Raw genomic sequence first — 27,855 nt, forward strand, 5'->3', positions numbered from 1 at the left:
GAGGTCTTCATTCTTTTTTTAAAATTATTTTTGTTTATTTATTTGAAAGCGACCGACAGAGAGAAAGAGGCAGATAGAGAGAATGAGAGAATGGGCACGCCAGGGCCTCCAGCCACTGCAGACAAACTCCAGATGCGTGCTCCTCCTTGTGCATCTGTCTAATGTGGGTCCTGGGGAATTGAGCCTCGAACTGGGGTCCTTAGGCTTCACAGGCAAGCACTTAGCTGCTAAGCCCTGAGATCCTCTTTCTTTATTTTATTTTATTTTATTTTATTTTATTTTATTTTATTTTTTATTTTTTTTTTTTTTCGAGGTAGGGTCTCACTCTGGCTCAGGCTGACCTGGAATTCACTATGTAGTCTCAGGATGGCCTTGAACTCTCGGTGATCCTCCTACCTCTGCCTCCCGAGTGCTGGGATTAAAGGCGTGCACCACCACGCCCGGCTTTGAGATCCTCTTTCTTAAGCAGCAAGCACTCTTAGCCTCTGAGCCTCTCCTCAGCTCCTGAAGGGTGATTTCTTTTTTTTTTTTAATTAAATTTTTAATAAAAAATTTAAAATTTATTTTATTCATTTGAGAAGCTGCTGCAAACAAACTCTAGAAGCACATACCACCTTGTGTATGTATCTAGCTTACATGGGTCCTGGGGAATCGAATCTGGGTCCTTTGGCTTTGCAGGCAGGTGCCTTAACCACTAAGCTATCCCTCCAGCCCTCTTTGAAGTTTTATTTATTTATTGTTTTTTCCAGATAGAGTCTCATTCTAGCCCAGGCTGACCTGGAGTTCATTAGTTGAACTAATGGTGACCCTCCTACCACTGCCTACCAAGTACTGGGATTAAAGGCATGTGCCACCATGCCTGGCTCCTTTTTATTTTTATTATTTATTTTTAAAATATTTTATTTATTTATTTATTTGAGAAAGAGGGAGAGGGAGAAAGGGGGTGCGCCAGGGCCTCCAGCCACTGCAAATGAACTTCAGATGCATGCTCCTTCTGCATCTGGCTTATATGGGTCCTGTAGAATTGAGCTGGGGTCCTTTGCCTTTGCAGGCATACGCCTTAACTGCTAAGCTATCTCTCCAGCCCTCTATTTTTATTTATTTGTTTGTTTGTTTTGTCTTTCAAGGTAGGGACTCACTCTGGCTCATGCTGCTGACCTGGAATTCACTATGTAGTCTCAGGGTGAACTTGAACTCACGGTAATCCTCTTACCTCTGCCTCCTAACTGCTGAGATTAAAGGTGTGTACCACCACACCTGGATTCCTCTCTCTCTCTCTTTTTTTTTTTTTTTTTTTTTTTTAGAGAGAGAGCAGGGTTGGGCATGGAGAAAATTCGAGTGCCAGGGCTTCAGCCATTGCAATAGAATGTCAGACATTTTCATCCCCTAGTGGACATGTGCAACCTTGTGCATGGGATCTGGAGAGAGATTGAACATGGGTCCTTAGGCTTCGCAGGTAAGCGCCTTAACCACTAAGCCATCTCTCCAGCCCTGATGGATGATTTCTTTAAAAAAAATTTTTTTTGTTTATTTTTATTTATTTATTTGAGAGCTACAGACAGAGAAAGAAGGAGGCAGATAGAGAGAATGAGTGCACCAGGGCCTCCAGCCACTGCAAATGAACTCCATACGCATGCGCCTCTTTGTGCATCTGGCTAACGTAGGTCCTGGGGAATTGAGCTTCAAACTGAGGTCCTTAGGCTTCACAGGCAAGCGCTTAACTGCTAAACCATCTCGTCAGCCCTGAAGGGTGATTTCTATAAGCAATAGTTAGCTAGCAGTGACTGAGGGCATTTCAGTAGAATTTGTTTTTCATAAATCATATTTTGTTTCTTCATCAGAAAGTAATTGAGACAATACCTGTGAGGGTAACTGGTTCTGGTAGATCACAAGGAGAAGATAACCTTCTTTTTTATGGTAGAGTTTGGGGGATGGTTCTGGGGACTGAATCCAGAGACTCAACGCATGCCAAACCAAGCTATCTACTGAGCTGTGCCCATCCAGGTACTAAGTTTTTAGGGAAATTATTCTCATCTTCATATCATAACCTTTCAGAATAACCACATATTAATCTCTTTTGGTTTATAATGATATTTCCACCTTGGCTCCCCTCTAAGTCATTTACTGACTATAATTTGGATATATTGAAAAGAATTTGGTATTATATTTAGCAACTGGTTTAAGAAAATAATTAAAAAATATTTTTGTTCACAGCTGGAGAGATGGCTTAGTGGTTAAACGCTTGCCTGTGAAGCCTAAGGACCCCGGCTTGAAGCTTGATTCCCTGGGACCCATGTTAGCCAGATGCACAAGGGGGCGCACGCATCTGGAGTTTGTTTGCGGTGGCTGGAGGCCCTGACATGCCCATTCTCTCTCTCTCCTCTCTATCTGCTTCTTTCTCTCTGTCAGTCACTCTTAAATAAATAAATTAAAAAATTAAAAAAAAATTTTTGTTCATTTTATTTGCAAACAGACAGAGAGGAGGAGGGAAAGATAAGCTGGTATGGGTGTCCCAGGATGTCTTGTCTCTGCCCAACAACCTCCAGATGCATGTGCCACTTTGTGCATTTGGCTTTATGTGGGTACTGGGGTGTTAAACCCAGGCCATCAGGCTTTGCAAACAAGTGCCTTTAACTGCTGAACTATCTCCTCAGCCTAAGAAAATAATTTAAAAACATTTATTTAAGCTGGGCATGGTGGCACATGCCTTTAATCCCAGCACTCGGAAGGCAGAGGTAGGAGGATTGCCTTGAGTTCGAGGCCACCCTGAGACCCCATAGTGAATTCCAGGTCAGCCTGGGCTAGAGTGAGACCCTACCTCGAAAAACAAAAAACAAAAACCCCCCAAAAAACCCAAAAACCCAAAACAAAAAACATTTATTTATTTATTTATTTATTTGAGAGGGAGAGAGAGAGAATGGGCACAGCAGGGCCTCTATCCACTGTAAGGAATGAACTCCAGAAGCATGTGCCACCTTATGCATCTGGATTTACATGGGTACTGGGAAATTGAACTGAGGTCCTTGGGCTTTGCAGGCAAGTGCCTTAAGTACTGAGCCATCTCTCCAGCCTAGGAAAATAACTTTTAAAAAAAAATTATTTATTTATTTATTTGAGAGCGATAGACACAGAGAGAAAGACAGATAGAGGGAGAGAGAGAGAATGGGCACACCAGGGCTTCCAGCCTCTGCAAATGAACTCCAGACGTGTGCGCCCCCTTGTGCATCTGGCTTACGTGGGACCTGGGGAACCGAGCCTCGAACCGGGGTCCTTAGGCTTCACAGGCAAGTGCTTAACCGCTAAGCCATCTCTCCAGCCCAGAAAATAACTTTTTAAAGTTTATTTTTATTTATTTATCTGAGAGCAACAGACAGAGAAAGGCAGAGGGAGGGAGAGGGAGAGAATGAGAATGAGAATGTGCACATCAGGGCCTCCAGCCACTGCAAATGAACTCCAGGTGCATGTGCCACCTTGTGTATCTGCCTACGTGGGTACAGGGGAATCGAGCCTCAAACCAGGATCTTTAGGCTTCATAGGCAAGCACTTAACAGCTAAGCCATCTGTCTAGTCCTGGAAAATATATATATATATTTTTTCCGAGGTAGGGTTTCACTCTAGGTCAGGCTGACCTGGAATTTACTGCGTAATCTCAGGGTGGCCTCAAACTCATGGCGATCCTCCTACATCTGCCTCCCAAGTGCAGGGATTAAAGGCATGTGCCACCACACCTGGCATTTAAATTTTTTTTTGTTTATTTTTAATTATTTATTTGAGAGTGACAGACAGAGGGAGAAAGAGGCAGAGAGGGAGAGAGAGAGAGAGAGAGAGAGAGAGAGAGAGAGAGAGAGGGAGAGAGAGGGGGAGAGAGAGAGAGAGGGAGGGAGAGAGAGAGAGACAGGGAGAGAATGGATGTTCCAGGGCCTCCAGCCCTGCAAACGAACTACAGACGTTTGCACCCCCTGTGCATCTGACTAATGTGCGTCCTGGGGAATCGAGCCTTGAACCGGGCTCCTTAGGCTTCATAGGTAAGCGCTTAACCACTAAGCCATCTCTCCAGCTCCCCGTAATTTTTTAAATAAAAAGTTTAAACTCAATTTAAGAAAAGTCCTTGTGGATAGCAGCAAGGTTGAATGTCACTAGTGCTGTAGGTTTGTAATGTTACCTTAATTTTATAAATTTTATAAATGCGCATAATGCTGAGTCCAAACCCAAGTTACTGGCTGTCCATCACTTGTAAAAGGATACTTGAAAATTCTGTTTTCCTTTAACTTACCAACTCAAAAGGATCCAGGTTGTGACAGAAGTGTCACTATTTAAAGCCAGGGATGGTGGCGCACGCCTTTAATCCCAGCACTTGGGAGGCAGAGGTAGGAGGATCGCCATGAGTTCGAGGCCACCCTGAGAATGCAGAGTGAATTCCAGGTCAGCCTGGACCAGAGTGAGACCCTACCTTGAAAACCAAAAAAAAAAAAAAAAAGGCTTGGTCATGTTGTGGGTCAGCACACTGGCAGAATGGGGCTGGTGTTGTGGTGTGGAGCACGGTGGGCTGGGATTGGAAAGCAAGTGTGGGGCATTACTGATCCTCTCTCATGCACTTGCATTCAATAAGCTCACTGTGTTCAGTGGAGGAGTCCTTTTTTACACTTTTTTTTTTTTTTGGCAAAGATAATAATCTACATTTGCCTGGGTACGCAATTGATAACCTTGTAATAAAGTGTATCAGACCATTTCTTTGGCAGGACTGACCAGAACGGCTCGTGAAGCAGAGCCGGTTCCAATGGTGCGTGAAGCGCTTTGGGGACTCTCGGCAACAGCAGAAAGCAATATCTGAAACCACTCTTCAGCAATTGTTTGTTTCCCTCTTGCCCAACTGAGTTTATGAAATTTGGTCCGACAGGCATTTTGTTTTGATTTAAAATATTCCCGGTAAATTCTTATCTGCAGAGCATGCACGGATCGCTGTGCCTTTGCTTTCACTCTTGGAACCGTTAAGCCTTTCCCTCCGGTTCCTCTAAACCCTTCCCTGCGCCTGTAGGGGTGTGTGCATGTGCCGAGGTGGGGGTTCAGGCCCGAGAGGCCGTGCGGTGTGCGGGGTGCCCGTGTGGTGGCACCTGAAATGGACGTGCCAGTGCTGCATTGAGCTCTTCGTCTTTTCTTCCACCCGGAGCCCTCACCCTGAAAGATCAGCTTGTGCATCTGTTTGGCTAATCAAATTATACCCCCTGTAAGCGTGACAAGAGGCGTGATTGAAGCATACATATACACACACACATACATACCTACATACATATGTTTATAGCATTGGCTCATAGTAACCCTCATTTTTTTTTTTTTTTTTTTTAAAGAATTACCTTTTCAGTGACATCAAACAACAACAGCAACAGCCATAGAAAACAAGCAGAAAGACTGGTTCATGACACCACACCTGGTCCCGATTGTACTGCACGGATCCGTATTTGTTTCACTGTAAATGATTTTGAGGGTGGAATTCTTGGATTGTTTTCTATCTTGTAAGCCCTTGACATTGTGCTGGTACCTGTGTGCTCACAAACCCCCTGACATGGAAAAGGCCAGTCAGCCTCCCACTGAAATGCAGGTTGGCTGCATTTATTCTGCGTGTTCCTAGAATGAGGAAATGATATGACAATAAACAGAAATGCCCTTGCTGAAGAGAGCAGGGAGGCTGGTGTTTATCTGGTCAGGTGGTTTAGATTAACTGTGATGCGGCTCTGTATTATGTTACTTCAAATCATTGTGTCCCAACAGGACATAAATTATGAAGATTGTTACAGTATGTTTCATCCTATGTAAGATCAACAAATTGGAATAATTTTTTTATAGGAAAATCACAGTGCTTTTAGCCAAGACTATTGAAGCCTTTAATTTGACTTGAGTATTTCTCCAGTATTATTGCCTAATATATAAAGTATGATTTGCATACGGTATGAAATCATAAACTTTTAAAAACAAAAGGGAAGAACTTTTCTCTCTGAAGCAGTCGCCTTGCATGGCAATGCAGTCCCACTCTGCTGCGGTTTCTGGCAGTGTTTGGAGCAGTTGCCTGGGCAGCTCTGGTCACTGAGCGGAGCCTACTGTGTGCTGCCCTCTGGCCTCAACTGCCTGCAAGGGGATGGGCCTGGGGCTCAGGAAGGAGAGCAAGGTACATGTAGGGCAATCCTTTATTTCTTTCAAGATCCTGTGAAGTGCAAAGTGAAACAAAACCAAAACTGAAGAGCGCCCCACTAGATAAGCAGCTAAACTTAATTTACGTAAGAATGCTGAAAGCATTTCACTTAAGCACTTATTCCTTTCAATGTTTCTTCTAGTCTTTGCTCTCTTTGGAACTGTTCGTGTTATCTGTGGATTTTTGACACAAGTCTTTTTCAATTGTATTTTGCTGAGCTCATTTGGCCACAAAGAGCAAATTTTCTAGATTAGAAAATGGCACAAAATTACTTTGCGTATGATTCAAGTTCCATGCACATGTCACACTGCGGCGGGCTTTCTGTGCATGGTGCCCCGCCTGCATATGCGACCTCCGCACCCAGCCCCCAGCCCCCAGCGAAGTGAAGCCGTGGCCCAGCCTCAGCGTTGCTGGGACCAATTGCCTTGGGAATCTGTTCAGGGCCGCAGCACGAGAGGAACCTGGATTCAGATTTTTCAGGATACAGTGACCCCTCCCTCCATATTTGTTACACTTCTTTTGTATTCGTGTGTGTGTGTGTGTGTGTGTGTGTGTGTGTACTGTGTGTGTATTGCATAGTGTGTGTTCGTTCATATGCATACAGGTATGTGTGTGTATGTGTATCAATGTCAGATGTTTTTCTTAGTCACTCTCCACTGGGACCTGGCCCCTTACTGAAACCAAAGCTCCCTGATTTTGCTAGTTTAGCTAGCCAGCAAGCCTCCAGTATCTCCCGTCTCCACGTCCTTAGGGCTGGGATTGTAGGCACACTCCACCATACCTCTCATTTACACGGGTGCTGGGGATTCGAACTCAGGTGCTCACGATTTCGTGGTGAGCACTTTACTGACTAAGCCATCTCCTCAGCCCTTGCGAGTCTTTGATACCAAAAATAAAGTGTGTGCTAAGCTTCCTTTACTCTCTCTGTGGCCTAGAGCCCTGAGATTTTAATTGTTTCGTAATGCTTTTTAGAACACAAAGCCGGTCCTTCTTCCTGTCTGTACGGGTAAGAATTTAACTTTCCTTGAGCTCTGTCCGAACAGATTGTGATAAATTCTGAGTCTCTCTGTGGTTTGCCTCAGCTCAGTGTCGGAGACAGGTTCAGGGACTTTTCCAAGTTCACCGTTCATGTGTGCGCTTTGAAACATGTAAACACAGACAGCTTACCAGGTGCTGTCTTTCCTAGGCTGCTGCTTCTTGCTGGGCATAGCTCTCTGAAACATGGGCCAGGCAGTCTTTTTTCTTCCAGTGGTATATTATAACCTTTGTCACTGGAGCACTGATATTCGAGTGATGTATTGTTTTATTTATTTGAGTGATAGGAGTGGATGAGAGGATGGGAAGGAGAGAGGGAAGAGAGAATAAGAAGATGAATCAGTGAGAATGAGAATGGGTGTACCAGGGCCTCTTGCCACTTTAAACACTCTCTAGACACATATGCCACTTTGGGTGTCTGGCTTTACATGGGTACTGGGGGAATGGAAACCAGGCCAGCAGGCTTTGCAAGCAAGTGCCTTTAACAGCTGATCCAGCTCTCCAGGCCAATTTCTTTTTACAGACAATATTAGCACATGTTTTAGAAAGGGCTTTGAAAATCCTAAAAGAGGAACTGACTACCAGTTTAACATTAAAAGATAGAAAGGGTAAATGTGGTGGATTTTGTTGATGTTTTGCAGACCTCTGTATGTCATCGGATATTTCGTGAGGGGAATGCAATGGTGCTAGTTGAATACTGTGTACGACTTGCAGAAAAATGTATTTACTTTTCAGGTGTTACTTGGCTCCATTAAAGTAGTTTTGAGCCTCCTTATAGATGCTGCTGACAATGAGTGGGTATTCTGTCTGCCTCCAGATCATGTTCTCTTCCTCCACCCTCTTGGTTATTACAGAACCTTGTCTTTCCGTTTAACATGTGCCAGGGTAAGCAGAAGCCTTTTAGCGTGGTATCAGGGCAAGGCAGTTTCATGTCAGTTGGAAGCTGGAGTTACAGTATTAGTTGTAGTTGTGCCTTGAAAGGAGCAAGTTGATTATAAAGAAGACAGTCAGGGCCTGCAGATGTGGCTCAGTTGGCAGAGTGCTTGCCTAGCATTCACAAGGCTCTGGGTTTGACGCGCAGCATTGCACAAATGGAGTGTAGTGTCATATGCCGGCACGCACAAGGTAGAGGCAGGAGGATCAGAAGTTCAGGGTCATACCTGGCCACATAAGGAGTTCAAGACATGCCTGGGCTATATGGGACCCTGTCAAAAATGAAGAATGGACGTGGGAACGGAGGGATGAGAGGGGAGAAAAGGGAAGGGGAAGGAAGGAGGAAGAGGGAGAGAGAGACAGGAGAGAGTGAGGGCTAGAGAGTAAGAGAGAGAGAGAGAGAGAGAGAGAGAGAGAGAGACAATATGCCAGGCATGACTGCTGACGCTGTAATCCCAGCACGTGGGAAGCTGAAGCAGGAAGAATGCATGAAGGAGCATTCTGACATTTTGTATATTTTTCAGCTTTTAAAAAAATGTATTTAAGCCGGTTATGGTGGCACATGTCTTTAATCCCAGCACTTGGGAGGCAGAGGTGGGAGGGTCACCGTGGGTTTGAAGTCACCCTGAGACTACATAGTGAAGGCCAGCTCAGCCTGAGCTAGAGTGAGACCCTATCTTGAACACCCCCCCCCAAAAAAAAGATGTATTTGGCTAGATATTCTGAATCTAAGTGGTTGAGATGGAGTTGAAGCCTGTGGATATTCTTTTCTATAGAAAGTTGAATTTTTATAATTAAAATTTTTTTGTTTTATTTTTATTTATTTATTTGATAGTGACAGACAGAGAGAAAGAGGCAGATAGAGAGTATGGGCGCGCCAGGGCCTCCAGCCACTGCAAACAAACTCCAGACACGTGCACCCCCTTGTGCATCTGGCTAAAGTGGGTCCTGGGGAATTGGGCCTTGAACCGGGGTCCTTAGGCTTCACAGGCAAGTGCTTAACCGGTAAGCCATCTCTCCAGCCCTATAATTTTTTTATTGTGTGTGTGTGCATGTTGTGTGCATGCCTGTTCAGCACCATCATGTGTGTGCCTGTGGTGGCCAGAGTGGAACATCAGGGGTTCTGCTCCATTGCCTTTCTGCCTGTTCTATGAGCTGGAGTCTCTTACTCATCCCTGAACTCTGATGCTTCCTGGATCTCTGCTCCCCTGTGGGACTGGGGTTACAGTTGCATGTGGATCCTGGGGCTGGAACTCCAGCAGTCTCTTGGGCCTCCTCAGGGCCTCTGTTTCATAGGAAGTGCTCTTAACTGCTGAGCCATCTCTCCAGCCTGAATTTTGTTTTTGTTTTTGTTTTTGTTTTGAGGTAGGGTCTCACTCTGGCCCAGGCTGATCTGGAATTCACTATGGAGTCTCAGGGTGGCCTCGAACTCACCATGATCCTCCTACCTCTGCCTCCTGAGTGCTGGGATTAAAGGCATGCGCCACCACGCCCAGCTCAGCCCGAATTTTTATAAGTTTTAAAATGATGAAAATATCAAGACGCCTAAGTTCTCATTCTAAAGGGATTTCTGGAACAGAGTAAACATCTTTGATAGTCTTTCCCATCGCACTCGCTCCACGAGAGCTGAACGCTAACGAGTCGGTTACCAGGTCAGCAGGAAAGGCTCGGGCTGGACTTCTCGGGGGCAGTTCAGAAGTGACAAGGACAGGACGGTGCAGGACTGTGGGGCAGGGCATCTCTGGTGGATTTCCCTTGGGTGGTTTTTTGAGACCAGGGTTGTGGTCTGGGCTAGTGGGAAAGACTGGACAGAAGACCAGTGAAATGTGCTGATTTGAAGAAAGCAAAATTGAGGACTGTGAGAAACTCCAGAAACATCTAGTTAGACTGTGCAGTTGGTCTTCCTGTGGCAGCTGCCGAGGAGGGGAGGAAACGCAGTCGAGGAAGTCGGGGAGAATGGTGTCTTTCCAGGGAAAAGGTCCTTGTGGCACACATCAGCTGTGGGCAGTCTACCTAGGCGAAGAGTGTTCACTAAGAATAGGGTTGGAATTAAAGGACCCTTCGATTAAAATTGCACGCAGGGGCGTCTGTGTTGTTAAACGCTTGCTGCCTTGAATAGAAGAAACATGTTAGTAGCTCCCCATTAAAAGCGGACTTTACTCGCCTGGGGTTTCAGGGGGGATTTACTAATATTTACTAATACAATCACCACAAGTCTTAATTCTGCAATTTTGCACTTTCATTTCATGGTATCTATTAAGAGCTATCCCCCCCCCCCCCAGTTGGCTGTTTAGGATATTACAGTAATTGCCTGAAGTGGTGATTTAATTGTGTGCACGTTCATGTGTGTTCACGTGCACGTGTATGTGGAGGCCAGATGACTCCACTGGGTGTCATTCCTCAGTTCTGTCCATATTTTAAGAAATAGTTTTGCTTATCTATTTGCAAGCAGAGAGAGATAGAAAGAATGGGCATGCCAGGGCCTCCAGCCACTGCAGATGAACTCCAGATGCATGTGCCACTTTGTACATCTGGCTTTATGTGGGTACTGGGGAGTTGAACTTGGGTCTTTAGGCTTTGTAGGCAAGCATCTTAACTGTTGAGCCATCTCTCTAGCCCTCTACCCATGATTTTTTAAAAAAATGTTATTTATTTAAGAGAAAGGGAGTAGAAGAGAGAGAATGGGCATGCCAGGGCCTCTAGCCGCTGCAAATGAACTCCAGATGCCTGTGCCACCTTGTGCATCTGGTTTATGTGGGTTCCGGGGAGTCAAACCTTGGTCTTTAGTCTTCACAGGCAAATGCTTTAACCCCTGAGCCATCTCTCCAGCCCTCTCTCCATGTCCACATTTTTTTTCAAGGTAGGATTTTGCTCTATCCCAGGCTGACCTGGAATTCACTATGTAGTTTTCAGGGTATCTTCGAATTCACAGCAATCCTGCTTTTGCCTCCTGAGTGCTGGGATTAAAGACATACACTACCATGCCCTGCTCTTTGTACACATTTTTTTAAAAATATTTTTTTATTTTATATTTTTTATTATTAGAGAAAGAGAATACCAGAGCCTCTACCACTACAAATGAATTCCAGATGCATGTGCCACCTTGTGCAACCAGCTTACGTGGGACCTGGGGAATTGAACCTGGGTCCTTAGGCTTCACAGGCAAGTGCCTTAACCACTAAACAATCTCTCCAGCCCTATTTTTATTTATTTATTAGAGAGAGAGGGATAGAGAGAGAATGGGCACGCCAGGGCCTCTAGCCACTGCACAGGAACTCCAGACACATGCTCCACCATGTGCATGTGGCTTAAATGGGTTCTGGGGAGTCAAATCTGGGTCCTTAGTCTTTGCAGGAAGTGTTTCTTTGACTGGTAAAGCCATCTCTCCAGCCTCTGTCCACGTTTTTTGAGACCAAGTCTCTCACTGGCCTGAAGCTTGCCAAGTTGACTAGACTGGCTAGCCAGTGAGCTCCGGGGATCTTGTCTCTGCCCCTATAGCTGTGATTACAGGTATGGGCAGCCACATCTGGCCTTTGTCTATGGGCTCTGGAGATTGAGCACTTTACTGACTGTTCCGGTGTACTTCCTTGTCTGTGTGCAGATGCATGTGCTCAGTGCGTGGAGGCCAGGAGAAAACCCTGGGTTCTGCACTCCCCTCCATTGCTCATTCGTGTGTCTCCTTGAGGTGGAGTTTCTTCTTTCAAGCTGGAGCTGCAGTTTTTTGCAGGGCCCAGAGATCCTGTGATTTCTGCTCCCCATAGGACTGGGTTTACAATTGTGTGGCCGCACCTAGCTGTTTACTTGGGTGATGGGGAATTGAACTACTTTTCTCTTTCCTTCCTTCCTTCCTTCCTTCCTTCCTTCCTTCCTTCCTTCCTTCCTTCCTTCCTTCCTTCCTTCCTTCCTTCCCTCCCTCCCTCCCTCCCTCCCTCCCTCCCTCCCTCCCTCCCTCCCTCCCTTCCTTCCTTCCTTCCTTCCTTTTTTGGTTTTTTGAGGTAGGAGTTTCACTTTACCTCAGACTGACCTGGAATTCACGATGTAGTCTCAGGGTGGCCTCAAACTCACATCGATCTTCCTACCTCTGCCTCAGACTGCTGGAATTAAAGGCGTGCACCACCATGCTCAGCAGGGAATTGAACTTTTAAAATGATTTTCACCACGCTCAGCAGGGAATTGAACTTTTAAAATGATTTTCTTATGTATTTGAGAGAAAGACACACAAAAGAAAGAGAAAGACAGAATGGACATGCCGGGGCCTCCTGCCTCTGCAGATCGACTCCAGATGTATGTGCCACTGTGTGCATCTGGCTTTATGTGAGTCCTGGGAATTGAAACTGGGCTGACAGGCTTTGCAAGCAAATGGCTTTAACCACTGAGCCACTTCCCTAGCCCTTAAAAATTATTTTTACTTTTTGTAGATGTGTGTGAGTGCAGGCATGGATGTGCCGCGGTGCACACATGGAGGTCAGAGGACAGCGTTTTGGCTCGCTCCTTACTTCCTGTCTCACTCTAGGCAGGGATTGTCCTCCCTTCTCTCTTGCTGTGGCCTGCTGTGCCCACCATGAGCTTCTGAACTTCTGGAAACTTCTCCTATTTTTATCTCCCATCTTGCTGTTAGCATACTGGAATTACAGATGCCTACAGCATTTTATGTGGAGTCTGAGGACTAAACTTAGGGACTCAGGCTTGAGTGTCAACTACATTATCCACTGATGATCCACTGAGCCATCTCAACCCCTGTTTTTATATTTATATTTATTTTTTTAACTTTGGAAAATGTCCTGGTCTATGAACATAGCTTTTGAAGGAAATATTGAGAAGTAAGCATGCTGTCTCACAGGTGGTGTACTTATTACCAGTAGATGAGGGATCCTTTATTTCAGCCTGAGGCCTGGTAGAGCAGGCTGTTCCTTCTGTGGCTTGTGTGAAAGTTCAGTTTCAGAGTTGGATATTCTTATTTATTAAGAGATTTATTTTTATTTCATTTATGAGAGAGAGAGAGAGAGAGAGAGGGAGGGAGAGAGGAAGAAAGAAAGAAAGAAAGAAAGAAAGAAAGAAAGAAAGAAAGAAAGAAAAAGAAAGTGTGCACCAGGGCCTCTAGCCACTGTAAATGAACTCCAGATGTATGTACCACCTTGTGCATCTGGACCTGGAGAGTTGAGCCTAGATCCTTAGGCTTTGCAGGCAAGTGACTTAACCACTCAGCCATCTCTCCAGTCCTGGATATTCTTGGTCTGAGTTAATGGCAATATTAAGCTTGGTAGTGGAGCAAGTGTAAGGCAAGGTGGACCACTGTCCTGGGCTTGGGGAGGGTTGGTGGCTATTGTATGGACTTCTCAGGCAGTGGTCCTCCGGCAAGGCTTCAGTCCCACTTTTTCAGGAAGACAGGTTCCCTGATGGGCTGAGATGTGCAGAAGCAGGCCGCGAGGAACTCTTCCTGGGGCAACATCCACTTAATGAAATAGTTCTAACGATGGCGCGTTTCTCTGGCCTTCAGATGGGTCTTGGTTCAGAAATGAATTCTTCCTTCCCAGGCCACAGCCCATGTTGGTGTGTTCCAGTGGTGACTGGGTGCTTCAGAGAGTCAGGTGTGCTCTGAAGGATGCTCAACAGGAGGGAGCAAGCAGCCTTCCAATGCTCAGGCACTGTTTTTGATATCACGTAGTCAGAGAACACTACAGCCTGGGATGGAGCTCAGGTTTCTGACCCCAAACTCTGCATTTGATCATGGGACTGTAACACAGCTCATGTATGGAGAGAAAACCAAATACTGTGGATGAAGTGTACCTTTGATTGGGCCTGTTCCTCCCAATTCTGCTTGGGAATGTTGTGTTGATTTGTAGTGACTAGCGCAATGAACACTGTTTCCAACGTGTAAGTCATATTTGGGGAGCAAAGAATGCCTTTCCTCAGCGCACCAAGCAATGTTTATGTGATTGATGTCACCAACACCAAGGGCAGGTCCTGTCCTATGACATGTGCATGCTTGGCAATGATCTTGCCTTGTATTTTCCTTAATAATTTTCATTATTTTTAATTAAAGTTGAAGAAGTGCAGACTCTCGCTGCAATTAAGGTAGGTTGTGTCGCCGGAATCTGGTAATTACTTTAATTGATCACGAGATAGTTCCCTTGATCACCAATTAGAGTGAATTGCCGATCATGTTTCAAGACGTGAAGAAATGCCCAGGCTGATTTATGTAATCGTGTTTTCATTTCTAATCAGACATAAATATCATTTCCTTCCACAGCAATTGTGTTTTATGAAATACGGGTTATAGACCCACAAACAGAAAGGTGGTTCATAAACAATAGAGTTCTAATTCATTGAATTAGTAAAGGAAGCATTTAGAGGCTTAATGGAGATCGTACTGGGGAAATGACTGCTCAGTACCTGGTGCTCATTTTCTGTCTTTTTCAGTCCGTAATTAAAACAGTCTATAATCAAAATATAAAGGCAGCTGATTGAAAGAACATATCAAAGAGAATTGCTCTGAGTAATGAAAGATTCCTATTGTAAATATGTGTTAGAAGTTAAGCCTCAGAACTTTAATAAGTCATACATGCTCTTTGGACTGCAGCTACATTTTAAATGTCGGGCGCTGTTAAGCATTTCACAGATTGATAGAGGGTTTTTGTTTTGGTTTTATGCATCTGATAGTCTTTCATAGTTCCAAGGAAGAAAACGAAACAAGAGTAACTTGAAGAAAAATTAGAAGTTCTCGAATATTTGATTTGGGGGTCCATGGAAAAATCTTTAATTGCTGATGGTTTGGAGATTTCCAAATGACAAACTTCATTGGCCCAATTTACCGTGATTGTAATGCTTACATTCCTTAAAATGGCAGAGTGACTTAAAAAGTCATACTTCATCATGCATTCGGGGACTCGCTCATGAGATGTTTGTAATTTGCAATGAGGAAGGGCTGGAACTATTATCAGCCATTATATGTTATTTGTTGACCATATGTTTGTTTGAAATGGCCGTGGCTCAGCAGAACATGGCTCATGGACAAACTATGCTGTAAATTGGCAGTAAAACCCCACCTCAACAGGTAGGCATATGTTAAGAAGTTAACATGAGCCAAAATATTTTAATATGAACCATATTTTACATACACTGCAGGACCGGCTCCCTTAATGGAGGTAACTTCATTTGCATGGATTGTTCGTTGTTTTTCCAAACTAATTTTTTTTTTTTTTTTTTGAGGCAATGTCTCACTCTAGCCCAGACTGACCCTAGAACTCACTCGAGGCTGGCCTCAAACTCAGTGATTCCCCCATCTCAGCCTCCCAAGTGCTGGGATTAAAGGTGTGAGCCATTACACTCGGCTTTCCAAATTAATTTTAAAAACTAGGGCAAATGCACAGCACTGACTCAAAGGGTCCTTCCTGCTCCTGACTCCAGTCACCGCTTCCCGCTGTCCCCATCACTCCCCGTTGCTGCCGTCATTCCTGTGTGTTGCTCTAAAGATAGTAATGCTTATATAATTGTGCATGGAAACTTCCCTTCCCCTCATCTACAGTTCATAGACTGTTGTAAGCATTTTTCTTTTTAAAAATTTATTTAATTTAATTAATTTGTTTATTTGAGACAGAGACTGGGAGGAAGGGAGGGAGGGAGGGAGGAGGGAAGGAGAGAGAGAGGGAGAGAGAGAGAATGAGAATGGACACATTAGGTCCTCTAGCCACTGCAAATGAACTCCAGATGAATGCGCCACCTTGTGCATCTGGCTTTTCCCTACGTGGGACTTGGAGAATAGAACCTGGGTCCTTAGACTTTGTAGGCAAGTGCCTTAACCGCTAAGCCATCTCTTCAGCCCAGCATTTTTCAGTTAATCATACATCTTGGAGGCACTTTTATGTCAGAAGACAGCTTCCTCATTTTTCTTGATGACTGTGTAGTATTCCAGTGCATGAATGTCCTAAAATCTACTTAACTAGTACCTTATTCATGGACATTTGGCTGTGTAAAGTCTATATTGATTCCAACTGGTATTATAAAAAATGATCACTCTTTTTTCCTAAGTTTTTATTGAAAACTTCCATACATGTAGACAATAAACCATGATCTTACTCCCCTCCCACCACCCTCTCCTCCCGCTCCTCAATCCCCCTCCACTGAATCCCTTCTTTCCTACGAGTATCTCTTCTATTTTGAAGTCATCCCTTTTCCCCTCCTGTTACACAGATCTTGTGTAGGTAGAATCAGCCACTATGGTCATGAATACCACGTCCAGCTTGTGTCTGGAAGACAGTAAGTACCCCCCTTCCTTTGGTCCCTGAGCCTTGGAGGGTATGATAGAGATGTCACTCTTTTGCTGATATATGGGTTTGTCTGCAAGGATACATTCATAGACATGGAACCTTTTGTTCTAATGGCATGGATTTTTTTCTCTCTCTAAGGGTAGGGACATTTTCAGTGGTCACATTGACTTCCATGGTGATTACATCAGTTTATACTCACCTACAGCAGGAGTACCTTTTTACAAAATATTTTATTTATTTATTTGCAAGCAAAGAGAGATAGAAAATGGGCACACCAGGGCCTTCAGCTGCTGCAAATGAACTCCAGATGCATGATCCTCTTTGTGGGTACTGGGGAATTGAATCTGGGTCATTAGGCTTTGCAGGCAGGCACTTTAATCACTGAGCCATCTCTCCAGCCTCAGGTGCCTTTTCTTTAATATCTTCACCAACAGACCTATTTGATCTTTGATTTTTGTTTTGCATTTATTAAATATTTTTTGTTTATTTTTTATGTATTTGTTTGAGAGTGACAGATAGAGAGAGAGAGAGAGGGAGAGAGAGAGAGCGGGAGAGAGAGAGAGAGAGAGAATGGGCATGCCAGGGCCTCTAGCCACTGCCAACGAACTCCAGATGCATGTGCCACCTTGTGCATCTGGCTTATGTGGTTACTGGGGAATTGAGCCCTGAACCAGGGTCCTTAGTCTTCACAGGCAAGCACTTAACTGCTAAGCCATCTCTCCAGCCCTGTTTATTAATTTTAAAAAATTTATTATTTATTTATTTATTAGAGATAGAAAAAGAGGGAGGGAATGAGCTTGCTAGGGCCCCTAGCCACTGCAAATGAACTCCAGATGCATGTACCACCATGTGCATTTGGCTTACGTGGGATCTGGAGAATTGAACCTGGGTCCTTAGGCTTCACAGTCAAGCGCCTTAATCATTAAGCCATCTCTCCAGCCCTGAATTTATTTTTTGCATGTGGTATGTGCATTTGTATGTACTGATGTGGTATCTGCATGTGTGTGTGATGTGTGTATATGTGTGCTGGTGTGTTATATGCACATGTGTGTGGTGTGTACGTGTGGCGTGTGTGTGCGCTCTGTGCGTTCGCCTGCAATGTCTGTTCTGTAGGCTCACCTGCAGTGACTGGGGGAGAGCATCACGTGTCCCCTTCTATTACTCACGTTACTGAGTCCAGAGCTTGTCCATTCTCTGGTTTCTGCTTCTCTCAGGATTTGGATTATAGATGTGTGTGGCCATGCCCAGCTGTTAATGTGGGATCTGAAAATTTGGACTCGGGTGGTCTCAGGCCCTCATGCAAGTGCACTAACTGCTGAGCCTTCTCCTAGTCTTGCTTTGATTTTTTTGTTTATTTTTATTTATTTATTTGAGAGCAACAGACAGAGACAGAAAGAGGCAGACAGAGAGAGAGAGACAGAATGGGCGCGCCAGGGCCTCCAGTCGCTGCAAACAAACTCCAGATGTGTGCGCCCCCTTGGGCATCTGGCTAAAGTGGGTCCTGGGAAATGGAGCCTCGAACTGGGGTCCTTAGGCTTCATAGGCAAGCGCTTAACCACTAAGCCATCTCTCCAGCCCTTGCTTTGATTTTTGAGATGAGGTCTCACTATGTAGCCCAGGCTGGCTTCAAACTTGTGATTCTCCTGCTTTAGCCTCCCAAGTGTTGGGATTATAGGTGTGTACTATCATATCTAACTGAAATATTTAAAATGTATGATTTGTCTATTTTTAGTAGTGGCTTAAAGATTCCTGCATATGGAATTTATGTGTCTTTTTAAGTTTATTCCTAACATCATTTTTTGGGCTCATTTAAAATGGAATCATTATTTTCCAATATGTTTTCTGATTAGTTGTTTGAATAAAAATGGACTTTCTTGGATTTATTCTTTATGAGGAGTCTTCTGGTGTTTCTCTAATTAAGAAAATGCTGCCTTTGGACTGAGAATAAATTCTTTCATATTAAGGAAGGGCCATCTATTCCTGCATCATTAAAAGTTGTTTTTAGGCTGGGCGTGGTGGCGCACGCCTTTAATCCCTGCACTACGAAGGCAGAGGTAGGAGGATCGCTGCGAGCTTGAGGCCAGCCTGAGACTCCATAGTGAATTCTAGGTCAGCCTGGGCTAGAGTGAGACCCTACCTGAAAAAACTAAAACAAAACAAAACAAAACATAAACAACAAAAAACAAACTAAAAAACAAGTTTGGAATTGTTTTATTGCTCCAGAATAGTTTAGAGTTAAGATAAACGCACTCTTCCTTCCTCCCTTCTTCTGTCCTTTCTCCCTTCCCTTCCCTTCCCCTTCTTCCTTCCTTTTCCTTCTCCTTCCTTCCTTCCTTCCTTCCTTCCTTCCTTCCTTCCTTCCTTCCTTCCTTCCTTCCTTCCTTCCTTTCCTTCCTGCCTTCCTCATTCCTCCCCTCCTTCCTTCCCTCCCTCCCTCCCCCTTCTTTCTTTCTATCTTCTTTTTTCTTTTTTCTCCCTTTGGTTTTTTGCAAGGTAGGGTCTCACTCTAGCTCAGGCTGACCTGGAACTCACTGTGATCCTCCTGCCCCCGCCTACAGCGTACTGAAATTAAAGATGTGCACCACTGTGCCAGGCTTGAGCTATTTCTTAACTTTCTCATTTTGGTTTTCGCTGTATAGCCCTGGCTGGTCTAGAACTCACTGTGTAGACCAGGCTGGCCTCAGACTTGCAGGCGATCCTCACACCTCTGCCTCCCACGTGCTGGGTTACAGGTGTGCAGCCCTGCTGCTTCCTGGTTTGTTTGTTTTTTTTTTTGTTTTTTCAAGGTAGGGTCTAACTCTAGTCCAGGCTGACCTGGAACTCACTCTGTAGTCTCAGGCTGACCGCGAACTCACGGCGATCCTCCTCCCTCTGCCTCCCGACCTGCTGCTTTCTTTAAGAATGCTTGGGGTTATTCTGCTTACACAGAACCCCGAGCTGTAAAGTGATCTGATTTTTTTTTTTTTTTTTTTTGAGTCAGGGTTTCACTCTAGCCCAAGCTGACCTAAAACTCACACTGTAGCCCCAGGATGTCCTCAAACTCATAGAAAATTGACACTGTAGCCCCAGGCTGTCTTCAAACTCACAAAATCCTTCTACCCCAGCCTCCTGGATTAAAGCTATGAGCCACTACTCCTGATTTATCTATTCCTTTTTTGGGGGGTGGGGGGCGAGGGGGCGGATGTCACTTTTAGACACATTTTTCTTATGTTTAGATTTTTCTCTTCTTGGGTCAATTTTGATCATTGTTATTTTCCTGAAAAACGATTTTGTCTATGTCCTAAAATTTACTCATTTAAAATCAGCTTTGTCCCATTTTAAATTTTTCCTGTATTTTGAAGTTTTCCACTCTCTTTGGTTTATCTGTTCTTTCTTTCCTCATCTTCTCTGTTTTAATATTTGAAAGTATTTTATAAATCCGTTTTTGTATCAGTATTCTTGTCATCAGAATTCCGAGTTTCCCGCAAGAGTACTTTCTTTTCTGCAGAATTCTTTGTGCTGTTTGAAGTACATGCGAAGCTTCATTCCTCTTCGGGGCTCTTTACTTTCCATTGTAAAACGTTATTTCTGAGGCATTGAAATCCCAGAAGATAATGACCACAAAAATGCTGTTTTTAAAATGTTGAATCAAAAACAGACTTGAGAAGTCAAATTTATTTAATTTTCTGTGTGTTTGTTTGTTTAATTTTGAGACAGGGGCTCATTCTGTAGCCCTGGCTGGCTTAGAACTCACTCTATAGGCCAGGCTATCTGTCCTTGAACTTGTGAGTCTTCTATTCTGCCTTCCAAGTGCTGGGATTTCAGGCATGAGCCACCATGCCACAATAAGATTGAGGAGATAGAAGGTAGAAAGTGTAATCTCTGAGGGGAATTGTTCGAATTATTACCTGAAGAGTAAAGTGACACCATTATATTCAAGGTCCCAAGATAAAGCAGTAATTTAAAATTAGGATGAATAGGTCAGGTGTGATGTGTACGCCTTTAATCCCAGCACTTCAGAGGCAGAGGTAGGAGGATCACTGTGAATTTGAAGCCAGCCCGAGACTCCAGAGTGTGTCCCAGGTCAGCCTGGGATAGAGTGAGACCCTACCTAAAGGAAGAAGAAGAAAAAAAACAAAAACAAAAACAAAACAAATTAGGATAACTAAACAGGTGTGAAAAAGACAGCTGAAATAGGGAAGGGAAATGAACTGAAGAATAATGTGAAGTGTGGGCCTAGAGAAATGGCTCACTGGTTAAAGGCACTTGCTTGCACATCCTGATAGCCCAGGTTCAAATCCCCACTATTCACATAAAACCAGGTGCACAAAAGCGGCGCATGCATCTGCAGTTCATTTACAATAGCAGGAGGCCCTGGTGCACTCATACACTCTGTCAAATAAATAAAAATATTTGGGCTGGGCTAGGTGGCACACGCCTTTAGTCCCAGAACTTGGGAGGCAGAGGTAGGAGGATTTCCATGAGTTTGAGGCCACCCTGAGACTACATCATCAATTCCAGGTCAGCCTGAGCTAGAGTGAGATCCGACCTCAGAAAACCAAACCAAACCAGCCAACCAAACAGACAAAAAATACATATATATATTTGCACTGGAGAGATAGCTTAGCAGTTAAAGCACTTGCCTAAAAAGCCAAAGGGGGCTGGAGAGATGGCTTAGCAGTTAAGTGCTTGCCTGTGAAGCCTAAGGACCCCAGTTCGAGGCTCTATTCCCCAGGTCCCACATTAGCTAGATGTAGAAGGGGGCGCACACATCTGGAGTTCATTTGCAGTGGCTGGTGGCCCTGGCGCATCCATTCTCTCTCTCTATCTGCCTCTTTCTCTCTCTGTTGCTCTCAAATAAATAAATAAAAATAAACAAAAGATATTTAAAAAGCCAAAGGACCCAGGATTAATTCCCCAGGATGCACGTAAACCAGATGCAAAAGGTTCATTTGCAGCAGCTGAAGGCCCTGGCATGCCCATTCTTTCTCTCTCTCAAATAAAATTAAAAATATTTAAAAAAGAATAATGTGAATTAGGATAGCAAATCATCCATCTGAATATCTTATTTCCCATTGTTTTCTTTAAAAAATTATTTATTTATTTGAGAGAGATAGGGAGAAAAAAGGAATATACATAGAGAGAATGGGCACGCCTGTGCTTCTAGCTATTGCAAATGAACTCCAGATGCTTCGTCACTTGTGCTTGTGGCTTATGTGAGCCTTCGGGAACCAAACTGGGGTCCTCTGGCTTTGTAGACAAGCACCGTAACTGCTAAGCCATCTCTCTGGCCCCATCGTTTGCTTTCTTATTTCCTTCTTTGCTGACATTTCAAAGGAGCATTGTCTGAGAACTAAATAAGAATTAATCATTTTGCTTGGATTCAACATTTCAATGCAGTAGCCCCGAGGCTGTTGAGTAAACGCTGGACCTTTCATTTGACCATCATCAGGTTTCTGCCCAAGTTTGTCTTCTAGTTTTTCAAGTACCGTGCACACCAGGAGCAGCAACTCCAGAGGGTCCAAAGCCCTCTTTCCAAGAAGCCAAACTGTCGTTGCGTGACTCTGGGTTTCCTCCCCATCAGTGCTTCATTTGTATGTCAGTTGAACTGTTTGTGCTGTATTCTCGTTTTTATCTTTGGGGATATGGTTTTTATCTTCATGAGCCAAGAAATACAGTGAGCATTTTATAGCAGAAAAATTCAGGTTTTTTTTTTTTTTCTTTTTTGGAGTAGTATCATTCCAATACCTAATGTAAAAATCTTGGGATTGTCTGCCGCAGTAGAAAATGCTTGGTTTGGGGGGCCATGTCATAGCAACTGGATGCAGGGTCATAGGCCATAACACCCAGGAGTGGAGCAGCCAGCTGCATCCTCCTCACAGCTCTTTTTTTATTTTTTGGTTATTTTTTCAAAAGTAATTTTTTTAAATTTATTTTTATTTATTTATTAGAGAGAGAGAGAGGGAGAGAGGGACAATGGGTATACCAGACACATGCACCACTATGTGCATCTGGCTTAAGTGGAACATAGAAAATCGAATCTGGGTCCTTAGGCTTTGCAGGCAAGCACCTTAACCGCTAAGCCATCTCTCCACCCTGCCCTTTTTTTGAGGTAGGGTCTTGCTGTAGCCCAGGCTAATCTGGAATTCATTATGTAGTCTCAGGGTGGCCTTGAACTCACAGCGATCCTCCTACCTCCACATGAGTGCTGGGATTAAAAGTGTGTGCCACCGTGCCTGGCTCTCACAGCTCTTTTCTTTCCCCACTTGTTGATTTCCTCTTTCTTTCTTTCTTTCTTTCTTTCTTTCTTTCTTTCTTTCTTTCTTTCTTTCTTTCTCTCTCTCTCTCTCTCTCTCTCTCTCTCCCTCCCTCTCTTCCTTCCTTCCTTCCTTCCTTCCTTCCTTCCTTCCTTCCTTCCTTCCTTTCTTCCTTCCTTTCTTTCTCTCTCTCTCTCTTTCTTTGGGTGTGGTGGTGCACACCTTTAATCCTAGCACTTGGGAGGCAGAAGTAGGAGTGAATTCCAGGTCAGCTTGGGCTAGAGAAAGTAAGACCCTCCCTCAACAACACCCCCGTAAATGATAATAAAATAAAAAATCCTTTTTATTTCTTGCTTTTAGTTCTGGTAACTGTGGTGCTTTGAATTAGATGTCCCACTTGTGTGTTGTGAATGCTTGGTTCCAAACTCGTGGCATTTTGGGAGGTGGAGCCTTGCTGGAGGAGTTGTGTTGTTGGGGTGACCTTGCCAAAGCTCAGCTCACTCTCTTGCTGCTCACACAGTTTTCCACCTGCTGTGGCAGAGGCTGATGTCGACCCTGTGCTTATGCCACACTTTCCCCTGCCCTCAGGAAGCATCCCCTCGAGTCTGTAAGCCAAAATAAACCCTTTCCTCCCACCAGATTTGGTCAGGTGCTTTTATGTTATTGCTTTTTTGAGGTAGGGTCTCACTCTAACCCAGGCTGACCTGGAATTCACAGTGTCCTCTCAGGGTGGTCTCAAACTCATAACGATCCTCCTACCTCTGTCTCCCAAGTGCTGGGATTAAAGGCGGGTCCATCAGCTGCTTTTGGTTGGGTGCTTTATCTCAGCAATGAGAAGTAACTGCAACAGTAACCAATTTCTGATTGAGTAAATTGCTTTTCAGATAATCAGTTTTTGCATTTGTTATTTCTTTTTCTCATTCATTTGCATCTACTTCTTTATGTTCATTTCTACTGTTTTATCTAAGTTTATTGTTACTTACGTTCTTTTAAAAATATTTGTATTTATTTGTGAGGAAGGAAGAAGGCAGGGAGAGGGAGAGAGAGGAGCTTTAATCCTAAGTGCTGGGATTAAAGGCTTGCGCCCCCATGCCCCGCAGCATTTACTTTTTTATTCTTTAATTGCCAAAGTTGTGTTAGGTTGCATTCCAGGAGCTGAATGAGTTTATTCTCATTGCCAGTAATGGTTTTTCCACTCATCTCTTAGTTATAGTTCATCCTTTAATAGTTTTCTCAAGGAGGATGAAAGGGACTTCTTCCTTGAGTTACGGAAGTTCCTAAGAGTCTGTTACATTTATTTTATTTCTACTTTTTTCAGGGCAGGGTCTCACTCTAGCTCAGACTGACCAGGAATGCACTATGTAGTCTCAGGATAGCCTTGAACTCTTGGCAATCCTCCTACCTCTGCTTCCCAAGTGCTAGATTAAGGCATGTGTCATCATGCCTGTCATATTTATTTATATATTTTTGAGATTTATTTTACTGATTTATTAGCGACAGAGAGAAGGAGAGAGAGAAAGAGAGGGAGAGAGAAAGAATGGGTGTGCTAGGCCTCTAGCCACTGTAAATGAACTCCAGACACATGTGCCACCATATACATCTGGATTACGTAGGACCTGGAGAATTGAACCTGGGTCCTTAGGCTTCACAGGCAAGTGCCCTAACTGCTAAGCAATCTGTCCAGCCCAACATTTATTTTTGAACAACAGTTTAGCTAGGTATAAAACTATTGGTTTTCACTTCCATGTTCTTGACTCTTTGTAGGCATTGCTCCATTGACTTCTAATTTTGAATGTTGCTTTGTGAAATTTGAAGGCAGATTCTTTTCATCCTTATACATAACTTTCTCTCTAAAAAAATTTTTTTTGTTAATTTTTATTTATTTATTTGAGAGTGACAGGCAGAGAAAGAGGCAGAGAGAGAGAGAGAATGGGTGCGCCAGGGCTTCCAACCACTGCAAACGAACTCCAGATACATGTGCCCCTTGTGCCTTTGGCTGATGTGGGTCTTGGGGAATCGAGCCTTGAACCGGAGTCCTCAGGCTTCACAGGCAAGTGCTTAACCACTAAGCCATCTCTCCAGCCCATAACTTTCTCTTTTTGACTAGATGCCAAAGGGATCTTTAGTAATTTTACCAGGATGTATAGACATAGTTGGACTCTTATAATGTATAGATTTAAGTCTTTTATTTTTGGGAATTCTTTGTGAATTACATCTCTAAATTTAAAATATTTTTATTTATTTGCAAGAAGAGAAAGAGAATGACAATGAGCATGCCAGGGCCTAGTGTCACTGCAAACAAACTCCAGACACATGAGCCACTTTTTAAAAAAAAAATGTATTATCATTTTCCATGATTATAAAAAAATATACCATGGTAATTCCCCCCCACACACACTTTCCCCTTTGAAATTCCATTATCCATCACAGGAGCCACTTTTGCATCTGGCTTTATATGGGAACTGGAGAATTGAACCCAGACTGAAGGTGACTAGTCTTACACATCTAATAATACTAAAGAAGAATAAGGTATACACACTAGAAATTCTTATTGTATAGCATTTAATACATGTTAAACTAGATGTCAGTCTCTGTTGCTAGAGATACCACACACTTGGGTTAAGGACATAGAGAACTCAAGCGGGAACTGAGCTGGAAGTTTCCTCCTTGCTGGCTAGCTGTCACAGTGCCAGAAGGCGCTATGCAGGCTGCTCTGGAGGAGAGAGGTCTTCAGCAGTCTTCCTGGCAATCCTCTGCGTATTGCATTTTTGACTTGGCTCCTAGTGCGATAGTGGCAAGACTGTTATGGGAGTAACACACTGTTTTTGGACTAGATTTGGAGGCCTGGCTCACAGGAGTGAATTCATGCCTAGTACTGTAAACCTGGCCAAATCCCCATGACTGGGATAGTCATGGGCCCTAGTAGAGGAGCGACTACTAAAGGGACATGCGCCCATCAAACTGCGATCTAAGTATCTGTCTTTGTGCCATTGGATGAGTGCTGCTCTCAGCCTTGATCAGAGAAACTTCTTTTTGCAGTGGGTGGTGGTTGCTGCAGAGATTCATAAGTGGTTAAAGTGTTGAGAATAAGTGACTGTTGAGTGCTAGCCCTAAATGGGTCACCGATTTCTCTCCCTCACCCCTGGTCACCAAGGCTCAGGGAACATCGAATAAGAGGAGGAGGCAGAAAGAATGTAAGTGCCACAGGAAGGAGAAAGGTGTTGTGAAACACTCTTCCAGATATGACATGGCCATTGCATTCAATAACTCACAGCAACTGTGGCTGCCTGTATAAGACCTGCCCAGGATTGGGCCTGCCAATATTTCATCATGGAAGGGGAGGGCTCACAGGGCCCCACCCTTCCCTGAGAAGCTATAATGAATGTTTGCTGGGAGAAGGGGAAACACTTTCTTCAGTGGTATAGCCACTGGGAAGTTGTCCATGCTCATGCAAACAATCCTAACAAACTCTGGGTTAGTGAAGCAAAACAGAAGATATGAAAATAGGACAGGAGAGTCTAATTGTGATGAATGTTATCAAAACACATGATGATTATGTATGAAATTGTCAAAACATTTTTTGAGAAGAAAATAAAACCGTAGTGTGGGACAGTAGCCAGAGGACCCTGGTAGGAAAGCCCATCTTTCTTTTACTCCACATTGCCATGATTTAAATACATCTTCAGGGCTGGAGAGATGGCTTAGTGGTTAAGCGTTTGCCTGTGAAGCCTAAGGACCCCGGTTCGAGGCTCAGTTCCCCAGGTCCCACGTTAGCCAGATGCACAAGGGGGCGCACGCGTATGGAGTTCGTTTGCAGAGGCTGGAAGCCCTGGCGCGCCCATTCTCTCTCTCTCCCTCTATCTGTCTTTCTCTCTGTGTCTGTCACTCTCAAATAAAATAAAAAAAATAAAATAAAATAAAATAAATACATCTTCAGCCGGGCACGGTGGCGCATGCCTTTAGTCCCAGCACTTGGGAGGCAAAGGTGGGAGGATTGTCATGAGTTCGAAGCCACCCAGAGACTTCATAGTGAGTTCCAGGTCAGCCTGGGCTAGAGTGTACTCCTACTTTGAAAAACAAAAGCAACAACAACAACAGAAAAAAAAAAAGAAAGCCTTCAATCTGGCCTCTCTCACCTGAGAGGTGGACTGACGAAACTTTGTTTCTGCCAGGGCTTTTGTTTTAAGTCACTCCTAGAGAAGCCTTTTTCATAGTTTGTGGTTGATGCCTTAGCAACCCAGTCACTCAAAACCAAAGAAAGAGCTAACAAGCAAATTGCTTGCCAAGGTTTGTGGCAGGTCTTCAGAATCAGGGCACTGGGGCAAAGGGAAATCTTTCTGCTGCTGTTTTCCAGAGGTGGACAGGAAAACAGTCCACACAGGTCGCTGGGTGACGGGACTGAGAGCAGGGCGTAATTCCTCCTGCCTTGTCTTCTGCAGGCATTCGGCTTCATGTCCCGCGTGGCCCTGCAAGCAGAGAAGATGAATCACCACCCCGAGTGGTTCAATGTGTACAACAAGGTAACCCCATTGCCTGCCTTGTCCTGGGATCACTTTAGTCACGGGATTTACGAAACGTATCCTTTCCTTCCTTGTCACCAAATGCAGCTAGATGTCACTGTACTGATCATTTCTCAAAGTCCCTGTGTATTACTGCAGATTAGTGACAGCTTTCAGGTCTGCTCATAAGGACAGTGAACATAGGTAGCTCTTTCTTTTTCATGTTTGTTTTAAACTAGTGTGAGAAATTTGGGCCAAATGGGGTTCCTGAATTAATCTTGGATGGTTAGCCCTGCAGTACAAATTTATCGTGGGAGGGAAGGTATTTAATTTGAGGGCTCTTTGAGAGAGGGCCTTGCTAAGTAGACCAGGCTGGCCTGGAACTTGGAGCCTATGCCTCCTGATTGCTGGGATTACAGGCGTGTGCTACTTTGCCCAGCTCGGTTAGTGGAGACCTTAAAATTTTAATATTTATTTATTTATTTATTTGAGAAACAGAGAGGGAGGGAGGGAGAGAATGGGTACACCAGGGCCTCTAGCCACTGCAAATGAACTCCAGACGCATGTGCCACCTTGGACATCTGGCTTTTATGGGTCCTGGGGACTTGAACCTGGGTCCCTTAGCTTGGCAGGCAAGTGTCTTAACTGCTGAGCTATCTCTCAGGCCCTTTTTAAAAATATATTTTATTTTTATTGATTTC

At 44.1% G+C, this 27,855-nt stretch overlaps 1 protein-coding gene across 2 annotated transcripts in view; it reads left to right on the top strand.

Moving 5' to 3' along the window:
* Pcbd2 (pterin-4 alpha-carbinolamine dehydratase 2) overlaps window positions 1-27,855 on the top strand; it is a 98,635-nt gene that overhangs the window by 68,325 nt on the left and 2,455 nt on the right. For both annotated transcript variants that reach the window (XM_045153042.1, XM_045153043.1), the window contains exon 3: window positions 27,095-27,175. In XM_045153042.1, the coding sequence (XP_045008977.1) occupies window positions 27,095-27,175 (81 nt within the window). The remainder of the gene's footprint in view (window positions 1-27,094; window positions 27,176-27,855) is intronic.

Source organism: Jaculus jaculus, chromosome 6 (genome assembly GCF_020740685.1).
Source record: "Jaculus jaculus isolate mJacJac1 chromosome 6, mJacJac1.mat.Y.cur, whole genome shotgun sequence".
NCBI lineage: Eukaryota > Metazoa > Chordata > Mammalia > Rodentia > Dipodidae > Jaculus > Jaculus jaculus.